Here is a 22,402-nt window from a genome sequence, read left to right as displayed (position 1 = left end):
CCAACCATGAATCTATAATTTTGATAGTTTCGAAGTAAGATGTTTGGTTTTAAAATTCTAGGAGAACTAGAAGAATAGTCATACCACGTTGATAGTTCGATTAAGTCCTTCTATTATCTCAATTATTATCCGCGGAGCACAACTTTACTTCTTAGCGTGTAAAATCAGATTTTGATCTGCATGACTTTTAGCATTAATTGTTTTTTAACCTGGGTGGTTTAGATGGGAATTTTGTTTGATATGGCACCAAGCTTGGGAGGACTAAATCAGACTATGTTACAATTGTGGCTATGCAGGTGATGGTGATGTTTATGGTATTTTAGTTTTAGGTGGTTAGTGTTGGGCATGCTAGAGTCTCTTATGAAGATCGGTTTGTGGAGTGACTACTTAGAAAAGTAGTACAACCATATTTATATGAGTTGTGAGAGATGGCTTATAAATTACTAGCATCTAGTGCAGTAATAAGGGATGGATCCGATGAAGGGATTTCCTATATTAATTAAGAATGGCTCAGGGGCGGCCCCTAGATGTTTTTTAGGTAGGTGGAGCTCTAGAGTGGTAGCACATACTAGATCAACCTAGTAAAGATATTGTAGTAAAACTCAGGCACATACATTAGAAGTGTGACTTGTGAGTAACATACAAACTGGTATATAAACCGTGCTCATAGAAAAAGTGGTTGGATATGATATATACTCATCCCCCCACCCAATCAGTTAGTAAAAGTAAAATCCGCTTAGAAGACAGATCATGTGGGATGTCTAAAAGACTACCAGGAGCGCTTAGCGTATATGCTTTCTAGGCACCTTGTTGTAGATTATTGAACGATCCACTGCTATTTTTGCGGTTAATTCTATATAGATGATGTACACTTAGGCCTTGTTCGTTTCTTCCATATTCAAAACGGGTCTGTTTCTCTTCCTAGGCTGGATTGAGTGGTTCCTAGTGGTTCAGTGAAACTTGGTTAGTATATTAAAAAGGGGTCTGGTTTTCTCCCCGGGAGTAGGAGCCCGGGAATTGATCCTGTGGAATGAGACAAAAAAACCGCTAGGAATGAGCCAGCTATAATTCAACTCTAAATTAACCTAACATCTATTCTCAATTGGACGAAGATTAATTCTGAGTCCAGCCGATCCACTTGGAACGGGCCACGTTCCGGCCGTTCTACGAACAAGGCCTTAATTTTATTCTGGAAGACCGACATGACAGTTTTTTAGTCTCACGCATGGAGAGCTGTCCTCTCTCTCATCTATATTCCTGCCTTCTACTTCTCCCAAACAGAAGTTCATGATAAACTTGAAATGCAGCCACAAATTTACTTGTTAACTTATTTTAGATTGAATTTGGAAACAAAGTTCATGGATAATCTGGAAATGCCTTTATTCCCTAACTTATTTATGCCCCCTCCAGAATGTAGAAAAAATCTTGTATAAATCATGCACAATTTATGTGTTTCAAAGGGCCCTCAGACTTACTTAGGAGGCACACAAGTTTTACTGTTAATATCACATGGCATATTGGTATGCAGCCTTTTGGAGCTCATAGCTGCTTGGCCGACAGGGCTTTGCTATAGTATATCTGTGATAGCACTCACCCAGAGCTGTCGTTTCAGGTTATTTATCTGTGTGTGAATTTTTCAGTCGTCCAGCAGCTGGTCGGTTCTGCAGCTTCGGAATGACGTGGTGTCACGTCTCACCGGGGAGAGAATAATTCACCATGAGTGAAAGAGGCATGGCTAGACTTCTTTTTTTTCTGAATACATGAATGTTCCAAGAAATTTTTCTTTCTTGACGATGCATTCGAGAAAAAGAACATATACGCCAGGAAAACTTGCGACATCTTTTCCCCTAAATTATCGATAGATGCCTCTCGTATCAGTTGCCTGAAGTTACACGCGGTGCAACTTGCAAGGGAAAATCAAAATCATTTCGCGCAGGTGGACTCGGTGTATCCAGTGTCAGCATACATACCCCAGCAGCATTTCAGGCTTCAGAAACCATAAATTTCTGGCGTCCTGATCAGGTGTTATTAGGATTCAGGACACCTGGACATGTGTGCGTAAATTTCTGAGAAACTGATGAGGATCCAGGACATATATCCGCGACGCCAACATGCAGAAGTAGAATGTCCGTCCATTACTATGTTTTCAGCTTCGTGGAGTTTTCACTTAAAAATTGTCCAACAATATGACAATAGTCATCACGTCCTTTACAAGTAGATCATCAAAATGATTGCAGATTCGACAACACAAATAAAGGTCACACAAGCTATCTTTAGCGAGGGTAAACACGAGCAAATCACAGTAGCATATTCCAAAACCAACACTGAAACTGTCTCCAGAAAGCAAGACTTCTACTGAAATCTTCTGCTCTCACCGGTACAGAGGGGACAGATAAGAAGGAGCGAAGGAAGACGAGCAACAACAGGTAGAGGGAAACCTTAAACTGGTAAATAAGGAGTAGGCTCCTGCAGGAGCTCACCATTGCCGATCTCTGACTTGCCGGTCTCTGTCCACGCCTCACCGGGCCTTCCGGAACTGGAAGCCAGCCAGGGAAGACGGCCACAAGAGGCATGGACAAATACAAACTGATGATTGATGAGGACCAGCAGCTCAAGTGCTCAACTGGCCATTGTCATCCAACCATCCATGAACTGCTTTGCTGCTTATGCAACTCTCAAGAACCATGCAGACATTCCTGCCACCATGCTTCCTCCATGATCTGCAGGCCGGGGGCAGAGGACTGCAGTAGAAGGGAGAAGCTAAGAGGGATGCTTTTACTTGCCTGCAGCCGGCAGGTGTTGATGCAGCAAAGGCTCTTGTGAGAACCAGGAAGAACTTGCACGGTGGCATTTTAAAGAGGCTGCTGGTGGTGTGCTTTAATGGAAAAAAAAAGAATAACGAAAAGTCAAAGAAAGCTTACTGTATGGGTTGCGTGGCAAAGTCTGGAAATCCCTATCGATGCTATTCTTGTCTCACCAAACATCAATTCTGCAGCTATTCCTCCTGCTGCTGACAATTCTTCTCCATTCCTATCCTTGTCTTAGGGATGTCCAAGAGTAATTTGTACTGAAGGTAAATGTACAACATCCAGCGACCCACCCAAGGCATCCATGCTGGTAAAAGCTAAGACAACCTCTAAACTAATCTCATTAACCTTTTTATAAGTAATAATTTGGCGCAGCTTTTGACCATTTGCCATGCTTGGTGCCAAAATTTGGAAGCCAGATGTCCTTTCTTGCTACCCAATTGCTTAGCAATTAAGTTTCTAACAATCAACCTAAAAGCCAAAACCCAACTAACCAATCTTTACCAACAAACTGAGGTTTATCGAAGAGACCAAATCTACAGATCCACGATGCAGAAAATAAAGGTACCTTTTACAAAAAGTTGAAGAGGCAATCTCCTCTTTTGAGATGCACTTTTTGGAACAGGGAGATTGAGGAGTGTGGTCTTCCTGTTTTGCCACTACTTCGTGTTTATCAACCTCTGCATCTCTCAATTCTTCAGTGCAGAATGAAAAAAAAAAACTTCCATGAATCTAGTTGAATTAGTTCTTCGTGATATTGTCGCAGACGCAGGCCATAAAAGGCAACAAAGTCACAAAAATACCATGTAAAAAAATACTGTTTTTCAGTCTGCAACAAATAATGATTCAGAGCTCAGAGGGAATATACCATCCATTTTTGGTGGAAACTGCACCACAATAAAGGAGATAAAAATCAATACGACCAAAGAATGGCATTCCACAAAAGTCGGATTTAATGGTTGATGAAGGCCCAGTGCAGTGACCCCTCCAATGGAATTTCTGAATACCTTTTCCCTCCAAACGGCTGGAAGTGGAGTGGTGGAGGAGCCATGGAGGTGGTGAGTGAGCCTGCCTGTTGCAAGTGCACCTAATCATCGCCATCATGGACACTAGCCAGAGAAGCACCAATAATAGGTCCTTTTCGACCTTACGTGTCCCATGACCAAGCATCAACATGCACAGGCATCAAGAATTTTCGAATTGATGGCCTCCACTTCTACCATTCTATGTGTGCTGAATGATTCTTGTCCTTAGCATTAAAAACAGCGACAAAAAAAAGGCTTCCTAGAATAGAACCCTAATAGCTTATTTTGCTCTCCCTACCGGCCCAAAGATCACTCAAGTTGGGAAGTATTTTCAAATTCGTTCATCTTGTAATGGACCGAGCCAATTTTCTTTTGATACATGATTGCCCTGATTTCTGTTTACAAACTGAATGATCCATGAAGCAATTGCGAGCTTCCATTCCCATTCAAAAATTCATGTTGTTATCAGTCTTCAGACTAATATAAAGTAAACAACACTCTTAGGGTACATGATTGCCCCACCAGAAATAAATGGTTTGTTCTTTCTACCATGTGCAGGGTGCACGATCGAGCAGTACAGATGTCACTCATCTGACACATTAATAGCTTTTAGCCACGAAACAAAGGCCTTGTTTAGTTCGCAAAATTTTTCAAGATTCCCCGTCACATCGAATCTTGCGGCACATGCATGGAGCATTAAATATACATGAAAACAAAAACTATTTGCACAGTTTATCTGTAAACCGCGAGACGAATCTTTTGAGCCTAGTTACTCTATAATTGGACAATGTTTGTCAAATAAAAACGAAAGTGCTACAGTGCCCTTTTTCGCAAGTTTTTGCGAACTGAACAAGGCCAAAATTGTACCTTCCATCCCCAACAGTAACCAGTGCTCAGGCTAACGATTAGTGTAAGGAAATACTATACAAGGGCTTGGTGTGGCATAATAAAGATATAACACACAAATTTTGGGGCAACTCTTTACACACTTTTTACTCGGACTAACTTTGGCAGAAGTTAATGGTTCAGCAATTGACAAGAAAAAGATTATTGCTAGTTTGGGGCAACCAGCTGTTCTTTGCACAGAAAATGTCCTCGTCATATTTGATTGCCATATGTTACTCCACAGTGCCTATATTTAAAATCCCCTTGAATTAGCTCTAGATCGAACCCAATTGATCACTGCCTATATTTACTCCCCTTGATGAGTTAGCTCTGGACCCAATTTTTTTTGAAGAAGCAGCTCTGGACCCAATTGATCACTGACAGTAGTGGTATCCAACAAGCAAGCAGTCTGAACGTTTTTATCCGAATCAGTGTTGTTTCAGATTTTAAATCTCACTTAATCTTAGAGTTACTTTTTGTGTACTTTGTATTCAAACAATGCAGTACAACTGTCTGCCATTAGATTAAAGAAGATGAACGCTTGCCCATGCAAACCCATGTGGAACAGTGTGCACACCCCAATACAGACACACCACCAAATAGAACACTAACACACATCCAGCAAGGTCCGGTTCATGAGCTGATTCCTCGTGGCCATTCCATGTGTCTGTGCACTCCCCTCGAATTGGGGAGAGTGGAGGAGAGGCAGCCTTCAGCTGGTGGTGGTTCTACCCTCTGTACACACATCCAGCAAGGCCCGGGCGCATGAGCTGATTCCTTGTGGCATTCCATGTGTCTGCGCAATCCCCTCGAATTGGGGAGAGTGAAGGAGAGGCAGTATTCAGCCGGTGGCAGTTCTACCCTCTGTACACACCGGAAGGATCAGCGTTCTGGACGATCCACGGGTGCTCAAGAACCTTGTGGAGAGGCAGCCGCTGCGCCGAGTTCTTGACCAGCATCTGTGTACAACAATTGATGAGGTTCTGGGATATGACTATCTGAATCTGAATAACCATTTTTTTTACGAGACAAGGGAAAAACTGAAGACTTCTTACCTGAGAAATTAAATCCTTCGCTGCAGGTGAAACGAATGGTTTCAGTGGGAACTTCAAGTCCACTTTCACTATCCTGTATCCAAGTAAAAACGACGACAGATTCAGAAACAACAGTTGCTCTCTGAGCTTCATGACCATGAGGATAGATATTGACTATACATATAGACTATTGGTAGATAGAAAGAATTCATGGATTGAAAATATGTGAAGCTGTGGTGATCAATATAGTGCTTCCTCTTTGCTACACTAGCACTATATGCAATTTCAAAAGTTTCCTCACCAATTATCAGAGCACAGCTCAAAAGTCGCAAGAAATAATCTAGAACTCATATGAGCAAGTTAGAGACAAACGACAGATTCAGAAACAATAGTTGCTCTCGAGTTTCATGATCACAAGGATAGATATTCACTATGGCACTATGCTATACATACTAATGATAGATAGAAAAATATTCATGGATCTAAAACATGTGGAGCTATGGTGATCAATATGCTTCCCTCTTTGCTACAGTAGCACTATATGCAAGTTCAAAAGTTTCCTCACCAATTATCAGAGCATAGCTCAAAAGTTGCAAGAAATAATCGAGAACTCACATGGGCAGGTTAGGGACAAAATCGCTGCATACTAAGATCCCATAGTTGCTTTTAGAAACAGCAGTTGTTTTCAAAGCCACAAACAAGCAAGTCAAAGACTCGAGTTTCACAACCACAAGGATAGATATTCACTATGCTATTACGTATATACTAATGATAGGTAGAAAAAAAACATGGATATAAAAACATGTGGAGCTATGGTGGTCAATATAGTGCATTCTCTTTGCTACAGTAGCACTATATGCAAGTTCTAAAGTCTCCTCACAATTAACAGAGCATAGCTCAAAATCACAAGAAATAATCTAGAACTCACATGGGCAAATTAGGGACAAAATTGCCGCATACTAAGATCCCAGAGTTGTGGAGTTACCTTCTGTATGTTTCTGAGTGCTCCTTAGCTTCGAAAGGTGGGACCCCGTAAAGGAATTCATAGCACAGAATACCCAAGCTCCATATGTCTACATGGTAATCATGTTCTGTCTTCTCCACTGGACAAATCACAACAGGATTTAGAGCCAAGGAAAGCAGATAGGCCAATAGAGAACTGGAACAGCTGTGGGAATTTTCAAGAACTAGTTGATAACTGGAGGAAAATGGTTAGCAAAGTACCCATTTCAGGTGGCAGGTAATCCAGAGTTCCGCACATAGTCCGTCTTCTGTTGAAGGTGTGCACGGACCAGCCAAAGTCGGCGATTTTGATCTCACCCTGTTCCAAGGAAACATACAACAATGTAGTAAGCATAGAGTTCCAGTCTTCCAGATCAGGGATACCAAAAAACACAATGCAAGTATACCTGGGCTCCAACCAAAAGATTTTCTGGTTTAATGTCCCGGTGGATGACATGCTTTCCATGAAGGTAGATCAGAGCTCTAGCTAATGATGCAATATACTAAAAATAAAAGGAAACTTCATTACTATTTTGGTGAAAAATGAGCTGCAGATAAATTCACCAAGTACATGTATAGAGCATCAACTCACAGTTGCTGAACGTCTTTCAGAAAAATGTTTGCACATTGTCAGTTCCTTGTACAGTTCACCCTTGGCAGCATATTCCAGGATTAGGTAAACCCGGCTCTGAGAATTCCACATGACAGAGAAATGATGATGTCTGTTGCCATATAAATGAAGCTATGGTAACTCTATATTAGAAATGTGGATATGTTTTTACCTGATCATAGAAGTACCCATACAGGCGAAGAATATTAGGATGGCGAAGATGACTCTGAATCTCCACTTCACGTCGCAGCTGATGCTCGACCTGTGATTGCTTGAGTTGGCTCTTGAAAAGCACTTTCAGAGCCACAACTTGACTGCTCTGTTTCCACAAAAAGACGTACTGTAAGCCCTAGCTGCTTGCTAGGATGATTAACTAAAGCATAAACAGAAAACACTCTGTAAGATGTTTTCAGCAATGTCATTTAACATGTTTAATAGTATATTTGCTGACTATAGCATTAGTTACAGTAGTATAGTTGCTGACTGTACAATAATATAGAAAAGTTCAGTTAGTAGATACGAAACAGGGTACAATACTGAATTAGTCAAATCCCAGCAATCTTGGTGCAGTAACTATTCAGCTAAGCTAGAGACTAAAAATAATCAGTGCAATATTTCCTGACAACTAACATCAGTTACAATAGTATATTTGCTGAGTATACCATAATATAAAAAGTTAATTTAGTAAGTACAGACAATGTAGAATACTGAAGTAGTCTATTCCCAGCAATCACAGTACAGTAAATCATTCAATGAAGTTATAGACTAAGCAGTCCAACTAACCAAAAGAAAGCTTAAACATGTTATTTATCCTCTTTTCTCAGGCCAGATAAACAATGCCAAACTTGCGCTGCTCACTGGGATGAATAACTAAAGCATAAACGGAAAAAACACTCTGTAAGACATTTCCAGCGTTGTCATTCAACAATTGTTAGTTACAGTAGTATATTTGCTGACTATAGCATTAGTTACAGTAGTATTGTTGCTGACTGTATAATAATACAAAAAAAAATCAGTTAGTAGATACGAAATAGGGTACAATACTGAATTAGTCAAATCACAGCAATCTTGGTACAGTACCTATTCAGCTAAGCTAGAGACTAAAAATAACCAGTGCAATATTCCCTGACAATTAATATTAGTTACAGTAGTATATTTGCTGACATTGTACAATGCTGAAGTAGTCAACTCCAAGCAATCACGGTTCAGTACATCATTCAGTAAAGTTAGAGACTCACAATAGTCAGTGCAAATAAGCTTAAACATGTTATTTACCCTCTTTTCTCTGGCCAGATAAACATGACCAAACTTGCCCCTCCCAAGAGGTTTCCCAATCTCAAAATCAGACAGCACCCACCGCTTATCCTCGTTTGCGTGGGCTGAAGCCTGCAAAAACTGAAAACAAAATGCATCATTACATTTCCATTACACTGCAGCCAGCTACCAAGCTTGCAAGCACTACCACAGTGCCCTGAAGGCGCAAACCATTATGATAGTTAGAGGCAAAATCAGCCATGAATCCTCGTTTACTAACCAAGCTCGCAAGCACTAACACAGTACCCTGAAGCTGGAAACCATCATTAGAAGCTTAATCAGTCATGAACCCTCGTTTAGAACACAGGAAAAATCACTCAAATGGAGTGAAGTTCATGGATAACCAGACAGGAACAGAATGAAGAGTTAGAATCCCAAGCGAAGGATCTGGTAAACCCCATATTATACTTCACCGGCGCAAGGTGTAACCAGCCAACCAAAAGGGATGCCAATGCTTTTCAATAAATAAAGGTCAAACCCTAATCATCACTCTGCAAAAGGATATTGAGAAAATGGACTGCGCACAGCTAATAAAGCAACGGTATATTAATGTCACACGCAGGAAAATAAGAAACGTCTGTTGGGTCCTGGGGTGAAAGAGACGGGGGGAAGTCCCCCAGATTCGAACGAACCAACCGCTACACACAAAAATCATCCGCGGGCGGATCCGACCCGGGGGGTGGGGGGGGGGGTGGGGAGGGGGGGGGGGTGGGGAGAGGGAGCAGTAGTATACCCTGCCCTCGCTGCCGCGCGACTCGGTGGCGATCGCCATGTCTGGAGCCTGGAGGAGCGGCGCGGAGGGGTAGGAAGCGTGGGTAGGGATGGGGGACGGGAGCGGCGAGCCGAGGAGAAGTTTTGTAATCTGGGCAGAGAACGCAACGGTCGAGTCCTATGTTTGTGTAAAGAAAACTACACATATCAGACACCAAACAATGCGTTATACAAATATACAAACATCGTTTTCACAAAAATAACTCAAATATTAGCCTTTTATGACATTTGATATATTTTATGTATTTTTTAATCTAAATATATGTATTTTTTACAAAGCGCGTCATTAGTGTTTTATATCTCTAATTTTCTCTTAAGCTAGGCATGCGCGAGGACCATTAGGTCATTCTCAATGAGGAGTTTCACTTCACTGTTTCCAATACGCCACGTCATGTGTAGCAAGATGAAACAATGATTGAAACTAACCTTCTCAATGGAGCATTTCATTTGCACAGTTTTCAAAACAAAATAAAACAAATAATTGGATTCAAAGTCGCCGGCAGCGGGGTCGAAAGCGGAGGTGAAGGTGAACTTGGACGCGAGGATGGAGCAGGCGCCGCCGGTCTCTTGAGGCCAAGCTGCTTCCCCGAGCGCGGCTTGCCTCCTCTGCCGCCTCCGCGCCGTCGTGAATCGGACACCGGTGGCGGATCCATGGCTGCTCGATCTGGCGCCGCGCGAGAATAGCTGCTCGATCCATGGCTGCTCGATCTGGCGCCGCGCGGGAAGAAGGCCCTGAAACGCGGGAGGAGCGCGCGCGGGAATGGCGAGCTCGTCGTTGCCTCTGCGCACGGGATCGAGGATGAAACAAAAATCGGGCTCAATGGCCGTTTCACGGAGTTACCGAGGCCTGGGAAACGACGCGGAGTCGTTTCACCATGGTGAAACGATTTCCCCCTCTTTCCTCCCCATTTCATGCAAAAATGCCTTCTGTGCTGATGTGTCAATGTATTAAATGTGCATGACAGTCTACGGAAATGCCCATTGAGACTGGCCTTATGATCCATGATCCAGGAAGTCCGGCTACATTCACATCACTATCGACAAACATGTCGCATCATTAAGGCTAGATATCGAGGCGAGCTGGTTTGTTTAACTCGAGCCAGCTTATTAAGCTCATGAGTCAAGTACACAAATATTTATATTATCTAAAACTTAATAATTTAAAAATAATAGATTCAATAGTTTAAAGTCGAACAAAATACTCATATGAGCTAACATATCAATCATTTGTAAAGTGTAAGACATGAAGTAATACAAGACTAATATAAATTATAATGACTTTTTCTCTGAAAGTATAGCTCGTTTGGCTCGCGAGCTAACTCGAGTTGGCTCGTAATAGCTAACGAGCTAAAATCTTGGCTCGGCTCAGCTCATTATGATAATGAGCCAAGATGAGCTGAGTCGAGCCAACCATGAGTCGAGCGAGCTAACGAGCTTCGAGTTTTTCGTCCAGCTTACACATCATTGAAAGAATTAATTAAGTCCTAAATACATGTGATCAACGTTGCAAGCCGCTCTCTAACATAATAATTAAGGCAATGTTTGAATGTCCAAACTCGCTCTTATTGCAGTACAAAATTGACGTCATTGGGTTTGAATGAATTTAGAAGCATTTAATTTGCAGGAGATTATGATTTTGTAATTAATCACCAAAAGAATATTTTGGAAAGAAAAGTTATTGCTGGAGATTGATTTTGCGTACCGTCAAATACACACAGATAAATAAAAAAAAGGAATTGGAACGGATCCCAAAGATGACGCCAGTCAATTTCTACTAGATTAGATGATTATACTCTATATGGTAATTAAGAGCTGATTCTGTTACCTAATAACCCAATAATCAAGCTGTTCCAAATTGTATCTGGACGGCAATGCGTCCTGGCCAAAAGCTACTATTTAAGTGGCACCTAGTCATCTTCCTAATAGGTCACTACTCCACGGCAAACCAAAACCAATTGCTTCTTCACGGACTTGCGACCACCAAGCCTGCCATGAGGGCCGCCGTCCTCCTCGGAGTTTTGGGCATCGCCATCGTTGCCATTCACATTGTTGCGATGGCAACACCCGCCATGGCTCAAACCTTCGGTGTGTGGTACCCTGTAGACCTCAGCGAGGGGCACGTCCAGTACATCGGCAGGTGGGCGGTCGCGGAGCACGTGAAGCAGGCCAAGGACGGGCTCAAGTTCGACAAGGTCGTCGGCGGCGAGATGATGATGAGTATAGGCATAGACTTCCGCCTCGTCATCGACGCATCATCCACCAGCGACGGCAAGCATGCCAACTACGAGGCGAGGGTGCACGAGAGGGACTGGATGGACGGAATAAGTCTCCTGTCATTTAAGCCGGCAAAGTGAGCCAGAGCGAGCGAGATGATATATATGTATAATTGGCATGATCGATCAATGCAAAATTTATATGTACCTGGTGGTGAGAATTAACAAAGTTTTGTTACGGTCTTTTGATTTTCTTGTTCATGTATGGAGTCAACTTTGAATCTTTCTTTGACCTGTCTTGTCTCAAGAAGCATGCGTGTACCTCTCCTATATACTCCATCCGTCTTAACATAAGCTATGGTACTTTTTAAAATTTAACTAGATTAATATTATTAATAGTTGTGTTTCTAAAATTTTATTATAAAAATAACTTCAATGATCTATCTAATAATACACTAAGTATGTACTACAATTATTATTATTTTCTTATATTTGGTCAAAGTTAAAATATCTAATTGATTGAGAAGCAAAAACAATACTTATCTTAGGACAACGTGCAAATATGAATTATCTTTGTTATTATGGTCATATATACACATTTGTCTTGTTGCGTTTGTCGTGTCGTGTCATGGAGTATATAACTAAGAAGACACGTGCAATTTCTTTTTATTATATAACATTTGGATTTAGATTATTTTCTCAAAATAATGTTTCATAAATACTCACTCCGTTCGGTAAAGTTTGCAATCCTAGGGTTTTGAGCTTGTCCAAAAAGAAGCATGCAATTTTAGACTTATAGCTAGCTAGCTAGCTATAAAATTGTTACCCGATTTTTTAAATATATAATAAAAAAATTAAGGAAAACGATTTGAAAACATTATCTAATTAACGGCAATTTAAAAGTTTTTAGAGTTAGTAGGCAAGATCTCTGATTTTGAAGTTCGAAGAGGAAACCTGGACTCGGTTGTGGCCCGTGGGAGGTAAAATGAACTTTTCCCAAACAGAGAAGAAAAAGATGCACATCAGTTGAGCCTGCTGTTGGGCCAAAAATGGAGAGGAAGAATAAGAATTCAGCCTTACGAAGAGGAATGGGTTTGGCAAGTTTCATTGATCAAGGATTTAAATTATGAATTTGGTTCCAACGAAATGAGCTCAAAAAAATTCAGAGAAGATTACGTACGATATGGACCATTAATACATGCTCTCTATTTTCATGTCCGTTTGGATTCTTGCAATTGAATTTATTCTAATAATAGTAATTATAAGTTAGGTATAGATTAGTTAAGCTAACATGGTTGTATATGAAATATATTTGTATATTGTTACCATACAATGAAAATACTTATATGTTGCATTTGTACTATAGAGAAGTGAGTTGAAGACCGTGTTATAACTTTGAGAGTTGAAATATAGCATGGTGATCTATAGAATCAATTTTTATCTCTCACCCTATGAATTTGAGATAGATTTATATATGAATTTGAAAAAGTTGTGGAACAAATCCAAGACAAATAGCCTAACCCGATAAATAGATTTCAATTCCTCACAAATAAGAGGATCCAAACGACCCATGGAATTTAAATCTCATGGAAGTTTTACATACTTGGCTAGATAATACTTATATTTTAAAATTTCACTGGATTGATTTCTTTCTAAAAAAATGTATTCTTCTAAATGGTGCTGCATGTTCCAGGGTCATTTTCAGTTTTATGTGTTTTGGGGGAAATATTTCTATATAACATTAGAAGACCGCAAGAATCGAATAATATCGTTGAAAGAACTCCATTATGTAAAATACCACCGAAAAATGAGGACGTTAATTGAAAAGGGCATTCTGTCAAGTGCTCGATCGGAACTGTGTGAAACACGTCCAACGTCCTCTACCATGGCCCAACCCACACAAAGTGGGCCCCGCGTCGTACCTTGGTCTTCGGCGGCTGACGAAGGCCTTGGCGAGGCGAACGAAGAAAGGGGGATGAGCAGATGGGCTCACAACAAACAAACAAAAAAAAAAGATCATGACAACAATAAATAGATTTTTTTGAAGTGCACATGTTATTACTCTAAAAATTACCAATAAATTATCTCTGTGATTCTATCAACTCTTCTACAATGTATGTTTTTTGACATATTGTTGACATTTTTTTGAAAAAAAATCATAATAACAAGTGAAAAGCTATAATTATGCTAGATCAATCAACCAAAATATCCCGATTATCTATAAACTGCAATAACGTTTATCTCTAAACAATGTATACTCAACTGATTATAGCAAAGCCGTTTGCAATGGACACACAAATAATGCTATGGATCATCATTTATCTCTACAACTAAAAATTATGAAGAGGACACGTCTACCACACTCATAGTGAAGCCACAACTTCCCTTTTCGTGTGCCATGATAGGCTATCCCATCAACCGAGGCCCCACTCACCGATGCCTGCAAAATTGTTTTAGCGAATTAAAAAAATCATAACTCTTAAACTGAAGATATAATTAAATTCCGATTGCATCATTAAATTTCTTATAACAAAACCTTCAAAACAAGATCACACATGAATATATTAGATAAAATTTTATTAATAAATATTTATCTCTACAATTAAAAAATATGGAGAGGACTCGTCCACAACTCTCATACCTTTGGTGGTCTTTTTTACTGCGCGATGACACGCTATCCCATCAACCTAGGCCCCACTCACCTATGCATGCAAAATTGTTTTAGCGAATTAAAAAAAGACATAACTCATATACCAAAGATATAAATTAAATTCCGATTGCACCATTAAATTTCTTATAACAAATCCTTCAAAACAAAATCACACATGGATATATTTAGATAAAATTTTATTAATGAATATTTATCTTATAAAGATAAAATGTTTTCTTTTATTAAGTAGAGACAATATTCTAGGTTCAACAGATAATATTCTGTCTTCGTAAAAAATGTTATCGATTTAGAAGAATAGTATTTTGGTTTTAGGTTTATAAAACTAATATTACAATATACATAAAAATAAATAAATACATGACATAGATAAAAATAATAATAAAATCTAGAGTAAAAAGTATAAAAAAATAAAAACATAAAATGGAGAAAATTTTCAAATAATGTCAAAGGGTTACTTTTCAAATATCGTAAATATATTTATAGAATATTAACATCACTAAATACATTATAAAACATCATTAAATATATTATAGAACATCACATCTATTATAGATTACATGTATACTAAGTGAACACTATAAGAAACATCATAGAACATCACATATATACTACATAAATATGACATAACACAATATAGAATACTAAATATACTACATAAACATCGCATATATATAGAAAATAAAAAATAAAAAAATAAAATTACTATGAATAAAAATATAAAAACAAACATGATTAACAAATGATAAAAAGAGCATAGAGCAAATAAAATAAATGAATAATTTAAATGAGGATAAAAAGAAGATTCAAAGGAATTAAAATATAAAATAAGAATAAAGAAACATAGAAAACCTAAAAAGAAAAAAGAAAAACAAATAGAAGCTAGGAAGAACAATAAAAATAAAACCAAAAGAAAAAGAAAATAAAAGGTAAAATGAAAACAATAAAAGAATAAGGAAAGGACAGGAAATAAAATAAAATCAAAAAATGAAAACTGAAAACAAATAAAAAAGAAAACAATATAGACAGAAAAAATAAAATAACAATAAAGAAACATAAAGTATGTGAATTTTAAAACCCGTAACAATGTACGGGCATTAACCTAGTATATATAAAAAATATATAGAGATATTAATCATTCAAGCATTTGTAAAGCGTTGATACAATCAGTACGTTGATTTCTCTGGACTACTTAGACACTTAGGAGTTGGGAATTGGATTATATACTAGCAGGTAGTAGCAGCGGACGGCCAGATTGAGAGGCTGTTTGGTTGCTAGTCATAAGTTGCCATATTTTATCTTAGACAAGTTTGATTAAATTGGCAAGTGTTTGGTTGACAACTAAATTTAGACATAATTCTTTTGCGCTCCATATGTCATAGAGTTAAAAAGTATGGCAACATACCTTTAGACATGGCAAAGTGTGGCAACCAATTTGCTAGCCATACTTTTTTTTGGCTTGCCACACTTGTCTAAAGTCAGTTGTGGTACAATATGGCTAGCAACCATACATCCCCTCGAGACTAGTGATGTGGTCTCAGAAATTCTCATCTCTTAGTCCTAGTGATGGATCGTCGGGCAGTGGCAGAGCTAAAGCTAATTTAAGAAAGTTGCACTTACCTTATGGGTGTATAGGCTTTTACCATTGTTTTTTTAATTTTTATGAGTGCAAAAGTACCCACAGTTCACTATATAGATCCGCCTCTACCGTCAGGGTTGAATGATTGGCCCTAGGACAAAATGGGGAATACTACAACCATGATGTGCAACAGTGCATGTGTGGCGCGAACAGAGCACAGACACAACGACCGTCGTGGATTTTTCATTCAACGACTAGAAAATTCGTGTGCCACCAAACAACAAAACACATATGTGTCATATAGCATTTCTGCAGATATATATTCTGCTATGGGACTTGACCTAAGGGCCTGTTTGTTACGGGTGGTAAAAGTTTACCGTCCGTCACATCGAATGTTTAGACACATGCATGAAGTACTAAATGTAGACTATATACGAAACTAAAACAAAGCTAAAAAGTAATTTGCGAGACGAATCTTTTGAGTCTAATTAATCCATTATTGGATCTAGCTCCACCACGTCGACGAAATCGCAAGGGGAGGGCACAGGCAGCTCGTGCATGGTGGCGAGCGCGTGGACACTGAGCACAACAACGTGGACGCTCGGCCAGGCGGCACTGCCCCTACTAGACGCTTAGGAGGAAGAAGGGTGCGGGGTGCGGCTCCAAATCGTCAAATGCCACTCTAGGTCTTGTTTAGTTCCAAATTTTTTTGCAAAATAGACACTCTAGCACTTCGTTTGTATTTAACAAATATTGTCCAATCATAGACTAATTGATTCATCTCACAAATTACAGACAAAGTATGCAATTAGTTATTATTTTTATCTATATTTAATGCTCCATGCATGCAACACAAGATTCGATGTAACGGGGAATCTGAATTTTTTTGTATTTTTTTTGGAAACTCAGCCCTAGTTTTGAGCAACGGGTGATTTTTTCAGTGATGGTATTTCACCTGTTTGATCAATGCTGTCCTGATAGAGGGCTCTCCATGCCTTTTTCTTTCCAACAACTACAACGGGTAGGCATCATCATACTCTAACAGTGATCTCAAGACACCGACGTCCACAGAGCGATGCTATTCAGACAGAGGGCTCTCCATGCCTTTTTCTTTCCAACAGCTAGAAGGGGTAGGCATCATCATAATCATACTCTGATAGCGATCTCAAGACACCGACGTCCGCAGAGCACCAAAGCCCATTTCCGGAGAACTCTGAGGCGTAATAGACTCACAATGCACAGTCATGTTTGCTAGTAAGTATAACACAACACTTGTTGCAATGAAGGCGGTTTTTTGCCCTTAAGGGCATATGCCCTCATACTCCCACCCATTAGATTCGCTTTAAGAAATGTGCAAAGACACATCTAAAATCAATTTCGCATTGAGATGTATGTTTGCACATTTCTCAAAGCAAATCCAATGGGTGGGAGAGTGAAGGCACATGCCCTCAAGAGCAAAATAAACTTTACCTTGTTGCAATTGCAAGTTGGCTGCAGGCCTCAAAATGTTCTGTGCATGTGGGATACCAAATGATTCATCTGCATTGCAGAGGCACTCTAATTTCTTCAATGTAAGGATGAATTTAGCCCAGCAAAGTGCAAACTGATAGGCTGTCAACTGCATAATTCAAATAATTTGTGCCAAATGCACCTTCATCATAGAATTCTTGAAAGAGCGAGAATCAGTAGCAGGCTTTACAAATAAAAACTTGCCTGGGCCATAATTTGCTGAAACGATAGGTGTATCGTGTTGATCTGAAAAGTGAAAACGAAGGAAACTTGTCGCACTGGTGAGAAGAATCCTAGTGATGAGGATGCTGACATCTTCTTCAATAAAATATTTTGGGCCTCATGCTTTTCTCTAGTCTCTACAAGTATATCTGCATAACTGTACTAATCCTAAACAAGAGATGGATAGATGGTATTCCACCGGTAGCGTCAGCAGTCACCCCACCCAGGTGTTGGACCAGGCAGGAAGGCCTTGCATTTCCCGACGTCAAGGGCACGTACAACGCCAATTAAGCCAATTAATGGGCTGTCTTTGATGGCTTTGGCCCATGCTACGAGAAATCGATGCTGCGCTATAGAACATGTTAGATAATTAGGCAATTTTCATATCATTTTAATTCCATAAAGCAACATTAGGATGATGACATATGTAATATAATTAATCATAGAAATCATAATATTAAACATGTTCATAGCAATATGGAACATGTGATCTATGAACATATAGAACATGTGATTATTAAAAATATAAAAGTATAATATATGAAACATAATAACAAGTCAAGACATGTATTTCAAAACAACAATAAACAAGAGACTACATGTTAAATGACAAAATAGAACTACTAAAACATATGTGAAATAGTATATCAAAAGACGTGACCGAACCACTACTAAAACATATAGACAACAACATATGAAACATTTTGACTTAACCAACAAAACAAGCAGACATGACATAGATTTACAGTAGAAACATATAAGATAGAAACATAAAAGACATGACAGAACATATGAAACATATCCAGGATAGTATGCACAACAACATGAATACACTATTGCAACATGTACGGATAGGAAGACGAAACAGGCAGATGAACAGATCATACCTTTCCTTGCGCTCTGAGGATCCTGATCCATGACCAACTTCCATGATGTAAAGGATGAAGATGACCTTTCCACCGAGAAGTAGAAATCTGCCTGTATCAGCTTGAGGAAGACAAACAATGAAGGTGGATTGGGCAATCCCGTAGACGCTACCCAAAAACCTAATTGATGATCCCCCGTGTAAGATCTCGAACGGCAAGGGTTTCTGAGGCACCTGCCCTCTCGCTCCTCCATGCGCGCGAAGTTACGAGATGGGGATTCCTTCTTTGCTGCTAGATAGTGTTCTGAGTTGTGTGTTGTGTGTCCAAGACCAAAGGTTCCTGTCCTCTTTATAGCCTTGCGTCAGGAGAGAGAGAGAGGAAAGGAAGGGATGGCAGCTGAAGAGACAAACATCTCATGAGTTTAACTTGGAGTTAAAACTCCTATAATTAGTGAGTGCTAAAAATTAACACATCACACCCCCACACTGCATGCCTGCCTGCCTGGCTCGCCTCACCTCGCCTCGCCCACGCCCTGCCTGTCCCGGCCAGCGGTGACGACGTCAAGGACTCTTGAAATTCCAATTCAATACAACTCATATTATCCATAATTACATATCATAGAGTTTATTGATTTATTAAATCTAAATGGGCTTAGCCCAAAATAAATCCAACAGAACATGTCTCTTGTTGATGTTGATCCCATGCGGGTGCTACGACCACAAAAACTCATTCCTCTATGTGCCTTCTCCCTGGTCTAACTCTCATCCTGCTTGTTCTCCACACCTCTACCCACCTCATATGTCCTAGACTGGAAGCACGACATGGCAATGCCAAAGTTGGCAGTAGTAGTACGACCATTCAATGGTGTGGCTACGACGAGACCATACTACAATGGTGTGGCTGCGGCGAGCTGCGGGCGGTGATCTGAGGCAGTGCTAGAATTGAGATTTGATTGTTGTATGTAAGCAAACGATGTGAGGATGAGAGATTGAAATGGTATCGTGCACAACATCACCATCCCACTTGTCTGACTGGCCAAGGCTACGAACATTGCATTGCATAACAGGAGGACATAAGAGAAGACAAGCTCAGAGGTACATGGGGTGAACAATAGATAGAGAACGGAAAAATAACAACAAGTGGTAGCCACCTTCACGACGGTGATCGGAGGTAGCCACCTAACTACCATAGGACTTCACGGCCATGATCAGAGGAAGTCACCTAATTACCACAGAACATAACTGGATGGAGGACAGGGCGCTTTAGTTTGACATGACATACTGAAAGGTCCTAATATGGCTAGAGGGGGGGGTGAATAGCCTATTTAAAAATTCTACAAACTCACTAGAGCAAGAGGTTAGTAAATAACAAAGCGAAGCTTTTTGTTCTAGCTCTAATGGGGTGTTTGCAAGCCACCTATCCAACAATTCTAGTTGATATAAACACTGGGCACACAAGAGCTATGACACTACAAGCTACAATAGAGAACTATGCTACACAAGACAAAGTAAGCAACTAAACTAATTACACTATTTCGCGGTAAGTAAATGAAGAGGATGAGATATTTATACGGTCGTGTGGGGGATGAACCAATCACCAATATATGAACAATCAATCACCGGGAGAATGTCATTCAAACACAATTGAGACACCAATTTTTCTCCCGAGGTTCACGTGTTTGCCGGCATGCTACGTCCCCGTTGTGTCGACCAACACTTGGTGGTTCGGCGGCTAAGAGGTGTAGCACGAACCTCGTCCTCACTAGGACACCGCAAGAACCGATCCACAAGTGAGATAACTCAATGACACGAGCAATCCACTAGAGTGGCTTTTGGCACTCCGCTGGGAAATAAGCCCAAGAACCCCTCACAAATATCACCTTGATTGGGGGTGGACACAATCACCAAATCCCCTCGCCAATCAACAAATCCACAACCGTCTAGGTGACGGCAATCACCAAGAGTAATAAGAAATCTACAATTGCAATCACCACCCAGTGCCACAAGATTGAAATCACAAAAGCACAACACTAGGGTTTCCCCAAATCCTCTCACCAATGAGCACCAAGCTATGGAGAAGGAGAGGAGAGGAAGGAGATGCTCTTGAAGCTCTCAGATCTGTCACTTGAGCTCAATCTCTCACTTGAATGGAGCACAAATCTTAGGGAGTGAGAGAGGAGGAAGGGAGAGCTTTCTCTACTCTTTAGAAGAGCCAATGAAAGTCAAAAAATGTGTTCTATTTGAGTTGCCTCGTCAAAAACGAAGGAAACGAGTACTTATAGTGTGGCACCGGAAGTTCTGGTGCCTCGGACCGGAACTTCCAGTCCAACCAGATCTAACCGTTGAGCCTCGGTCCAAGCAGATCTGACCGTTGTGAGAGACTCGAACCCATCAGAAGTTCCACCAGAACTTCCAGTTAGAGACCGGAAGTGAATCCTGACACGCGAGGCCATTTGCAAAGACTCTTATGCGGACTTCCTTTCATGGACTGAAACTTCTGGTTATGGACCGAAACTTCTGGTCAAGGACCGGAACATCGGTCAGACACCGGAAGTGTTTTCTCAAACGCGAGCGCACCTCTCACAGCCCAACCGGAACTTCCTGTCAGGCTGACCGGAACTTCCATTCAGGCACCGGAAGTTCAACCGGAACTTCCGGTCCTGCATTCTCAACACCATCTCAAAACTTGTTAGGATGCTAACTTCTAACTCCGAACTCCAAATTCGATGATCTTGGACATTTCAGAAAGATTACTCAGAGGGCTATACAAACCATATGGATACTCAATCCAAGACATAATGGATCAAAGCAGTATTTCAATCTAAAAATCATCCTAATGTCCGGAGAACACCAAAAAGCAATCAACTCCAACACCTTCTCCTTTGCAAATGTGCCAACACCACCAAGAGTACACCACCATGTGCATGTGTGTTAGCATTTCACAATCATTTTTATAGGCTTTCTCATGCAACTCACCATGTCACTAAGCGCTAGGTATATGCAGAAGAGACTCACACTTAGTGGCACTAGATAACCATTGCAATTAAAGATTTCTCCTCTTTATAGTACAATTATCTATCCTAAATCCACTCACACCCGCTAGGTGTCTTGAGTGGTAAAACAAAATGGCCCTAATAAAAATACCTTTGCCTTGAGCCCATTTTGTTTTTCTCTTTCTTCTTTTCCAAGTTGGAGCACTTGAATATCATCTTTTGGTCACCTCCATCACCATGACCATCATCTAGCTCCATCACTTGGTGTATACCAACCTATCATTATATTTCACTCATGACAAAGGTTAGTACACATAGGTTTCATCAATTATCCAAAACCAAACTGGGACTTTCACATATATGGCAGTCGGCTTCTCAGACTGGCCGAAGCAGGCGTTCGATCATCTTGTTCCAATGCTGCTAGTTTCTTACTCGAAGTGTGTTGGGTATTTTAAACGCAAACAGAAAAAATCCGCAAGCGCACGGATACTGATGTAGCCTTCACCCGGGAGTATTCCAGAGTATCGATTTTCCACAGAGAACGTGAGTGTACTAATTAAGAATCAAGATCGCCCAAGAATAACTATATAATTATTTTTGGTGGGAAGAGAGGAAGTTTTCTGAAAATTCTCTAGTTGATCTAGGAATCAAGAATTACTTCAAGATTATTTATATCGGGACATCAGAGCACTAACCACAGAAAGAGATGAGAAGGGGGCTAGGAAGGTCTGACTACGGTCCTACAAACACCGATCCGAACGAGGTGGAATACGTCGACCGTTAGGGCTATCACTACCCTAAGGCTACCACAACAATCCGCAGGATTGGGTGCAATTCCAGGTAACTGCAAGACTAAACACCGCGTCTAATCTATTAATTACTACTCTAATGTTTCAAAGATTAGA

General features: G+C 40.2%; 2 protein-coding genes and 1 long non-coding RNA gene across 4 annotated transcripts; 1 reads left to right on the top strand and 2 right to left on the bottom strand.

The window, feature by feature from the left end:
- On the bottom strand, positions 5,134 to 9,558 carry LOC8064216 (serine/threonine-protein kinase Aurora-2). 2 transcript variants are annotated; one of them, XM_021458632.1, is made up of 9 exons: positions 9,411 to 9,558; positions 8,639 to 8,758; positions 7,536 to 7,682; positions 7,346 to 7,441; positions 7,161 to 7,256; positions 6,976 to 7,072; positions 6,737 to 6,854; positions 5,773 to 5,845; positions 5,134 to 5,676 (listed from the first exon to the last, which is right to left on the bottom strand). In XM_021458632.1, the coding sequence occupies exons 1-9, from the start codon at positions 9,447 to 9,449 to the stop codon at positions 5,575 to 5,577; spliced, it is 888 nt and encodes a 295-aa protein (XP_021314307.1). In that variant the 5' UTR covers positions 9,450 to 9,558; the 3' UTR covers positions 5,134 to 5,574. The 2 variants fall into 2 exon arrangements, with proteins under 2 accessions (XP_021314307.1, XP_002452458.1); XM_002452413.2 differs by having other exon boundaries at positions 8,639 to 8,749; positions 9,411 to 9,554.
- LOC8072475 (putative cysteine proteinase inhibitor 7) lies at positions 11,440 to 11,802 on the top strand. Its single transcript, XM_002454134.2, has one exon. It carries the CDS (start codon positions 11,440 to 11,442, stop codon positions 11,800 to 11,802), a length of 363 nt encoding a protein of 120 aa, XP_002454179.2.
- On the bottom strand, positions 13,859 to 17,521 carry LOC110434353. Its single transcript, XR_002451779.1, has 4 exons — positions 17,379 to 17,521; positions 16,864 to 17,121; positions 14,303 to 14,363; positions 13,859 to 14,101 (listed from the first exon to the last, which is right to left on the bottom strand). It is a non-coding gene; the product is annotated as an uncharacterized LOC110434353 (long non-coding RNA).

Source organism: Sorghum bicolor, chromosome 4, assembly GCF_000003195.3.
Source record: "Sorghum bicolor cultivar BTx623 chromosome 4, Sorghum_bicolor_NCBIv3, whole genome shotgun sequence".
NCBI classification, from domain to species: Eukaryota; Viridiplantae; Streptophyta; class Magnoliopsida; order Poales; family Poaceae; genus Sorghum; species Sorghum bicolor.
The sequence above is the reverse complement of the archived record's forward strand: the minus strand, read 5'-3'. Positions and strand labels throughout refer to the sequence as shown.

Excerpts from the sequence above, each read along its gene's own strand:
- LOC8064216 (XM_021458632.1), bottom strand. The coding sequence starts at position 9,449 with ATGGCGATCGCCACCGAGTCGCGCGGCAGCGAGGGCAGG. Across the intron at positions 7,257-7,345 it reads CTGAAAGACGTTCAGCAACT|TATATTGCATCATTAGCTAG; the intron begins GTGAGTTGATGC and ends TTTTATTTTTAG. Across the intron at positions 7,073-7,160 it reads ATCTTTTGGTTGGAGCCCAG|GGTGAGATCAAAATCGCCGA; the intron begins GTATACTTGCAT and ends TCCTTGGAACAG.
- LOC8072475 (XM_002454134.2), top strand. The coding sequence starts at position 11,440 with ATGAGGGCCGCCGTCCTCCTCGGAGTTTTGGGCATCGCCATCGTTGCC.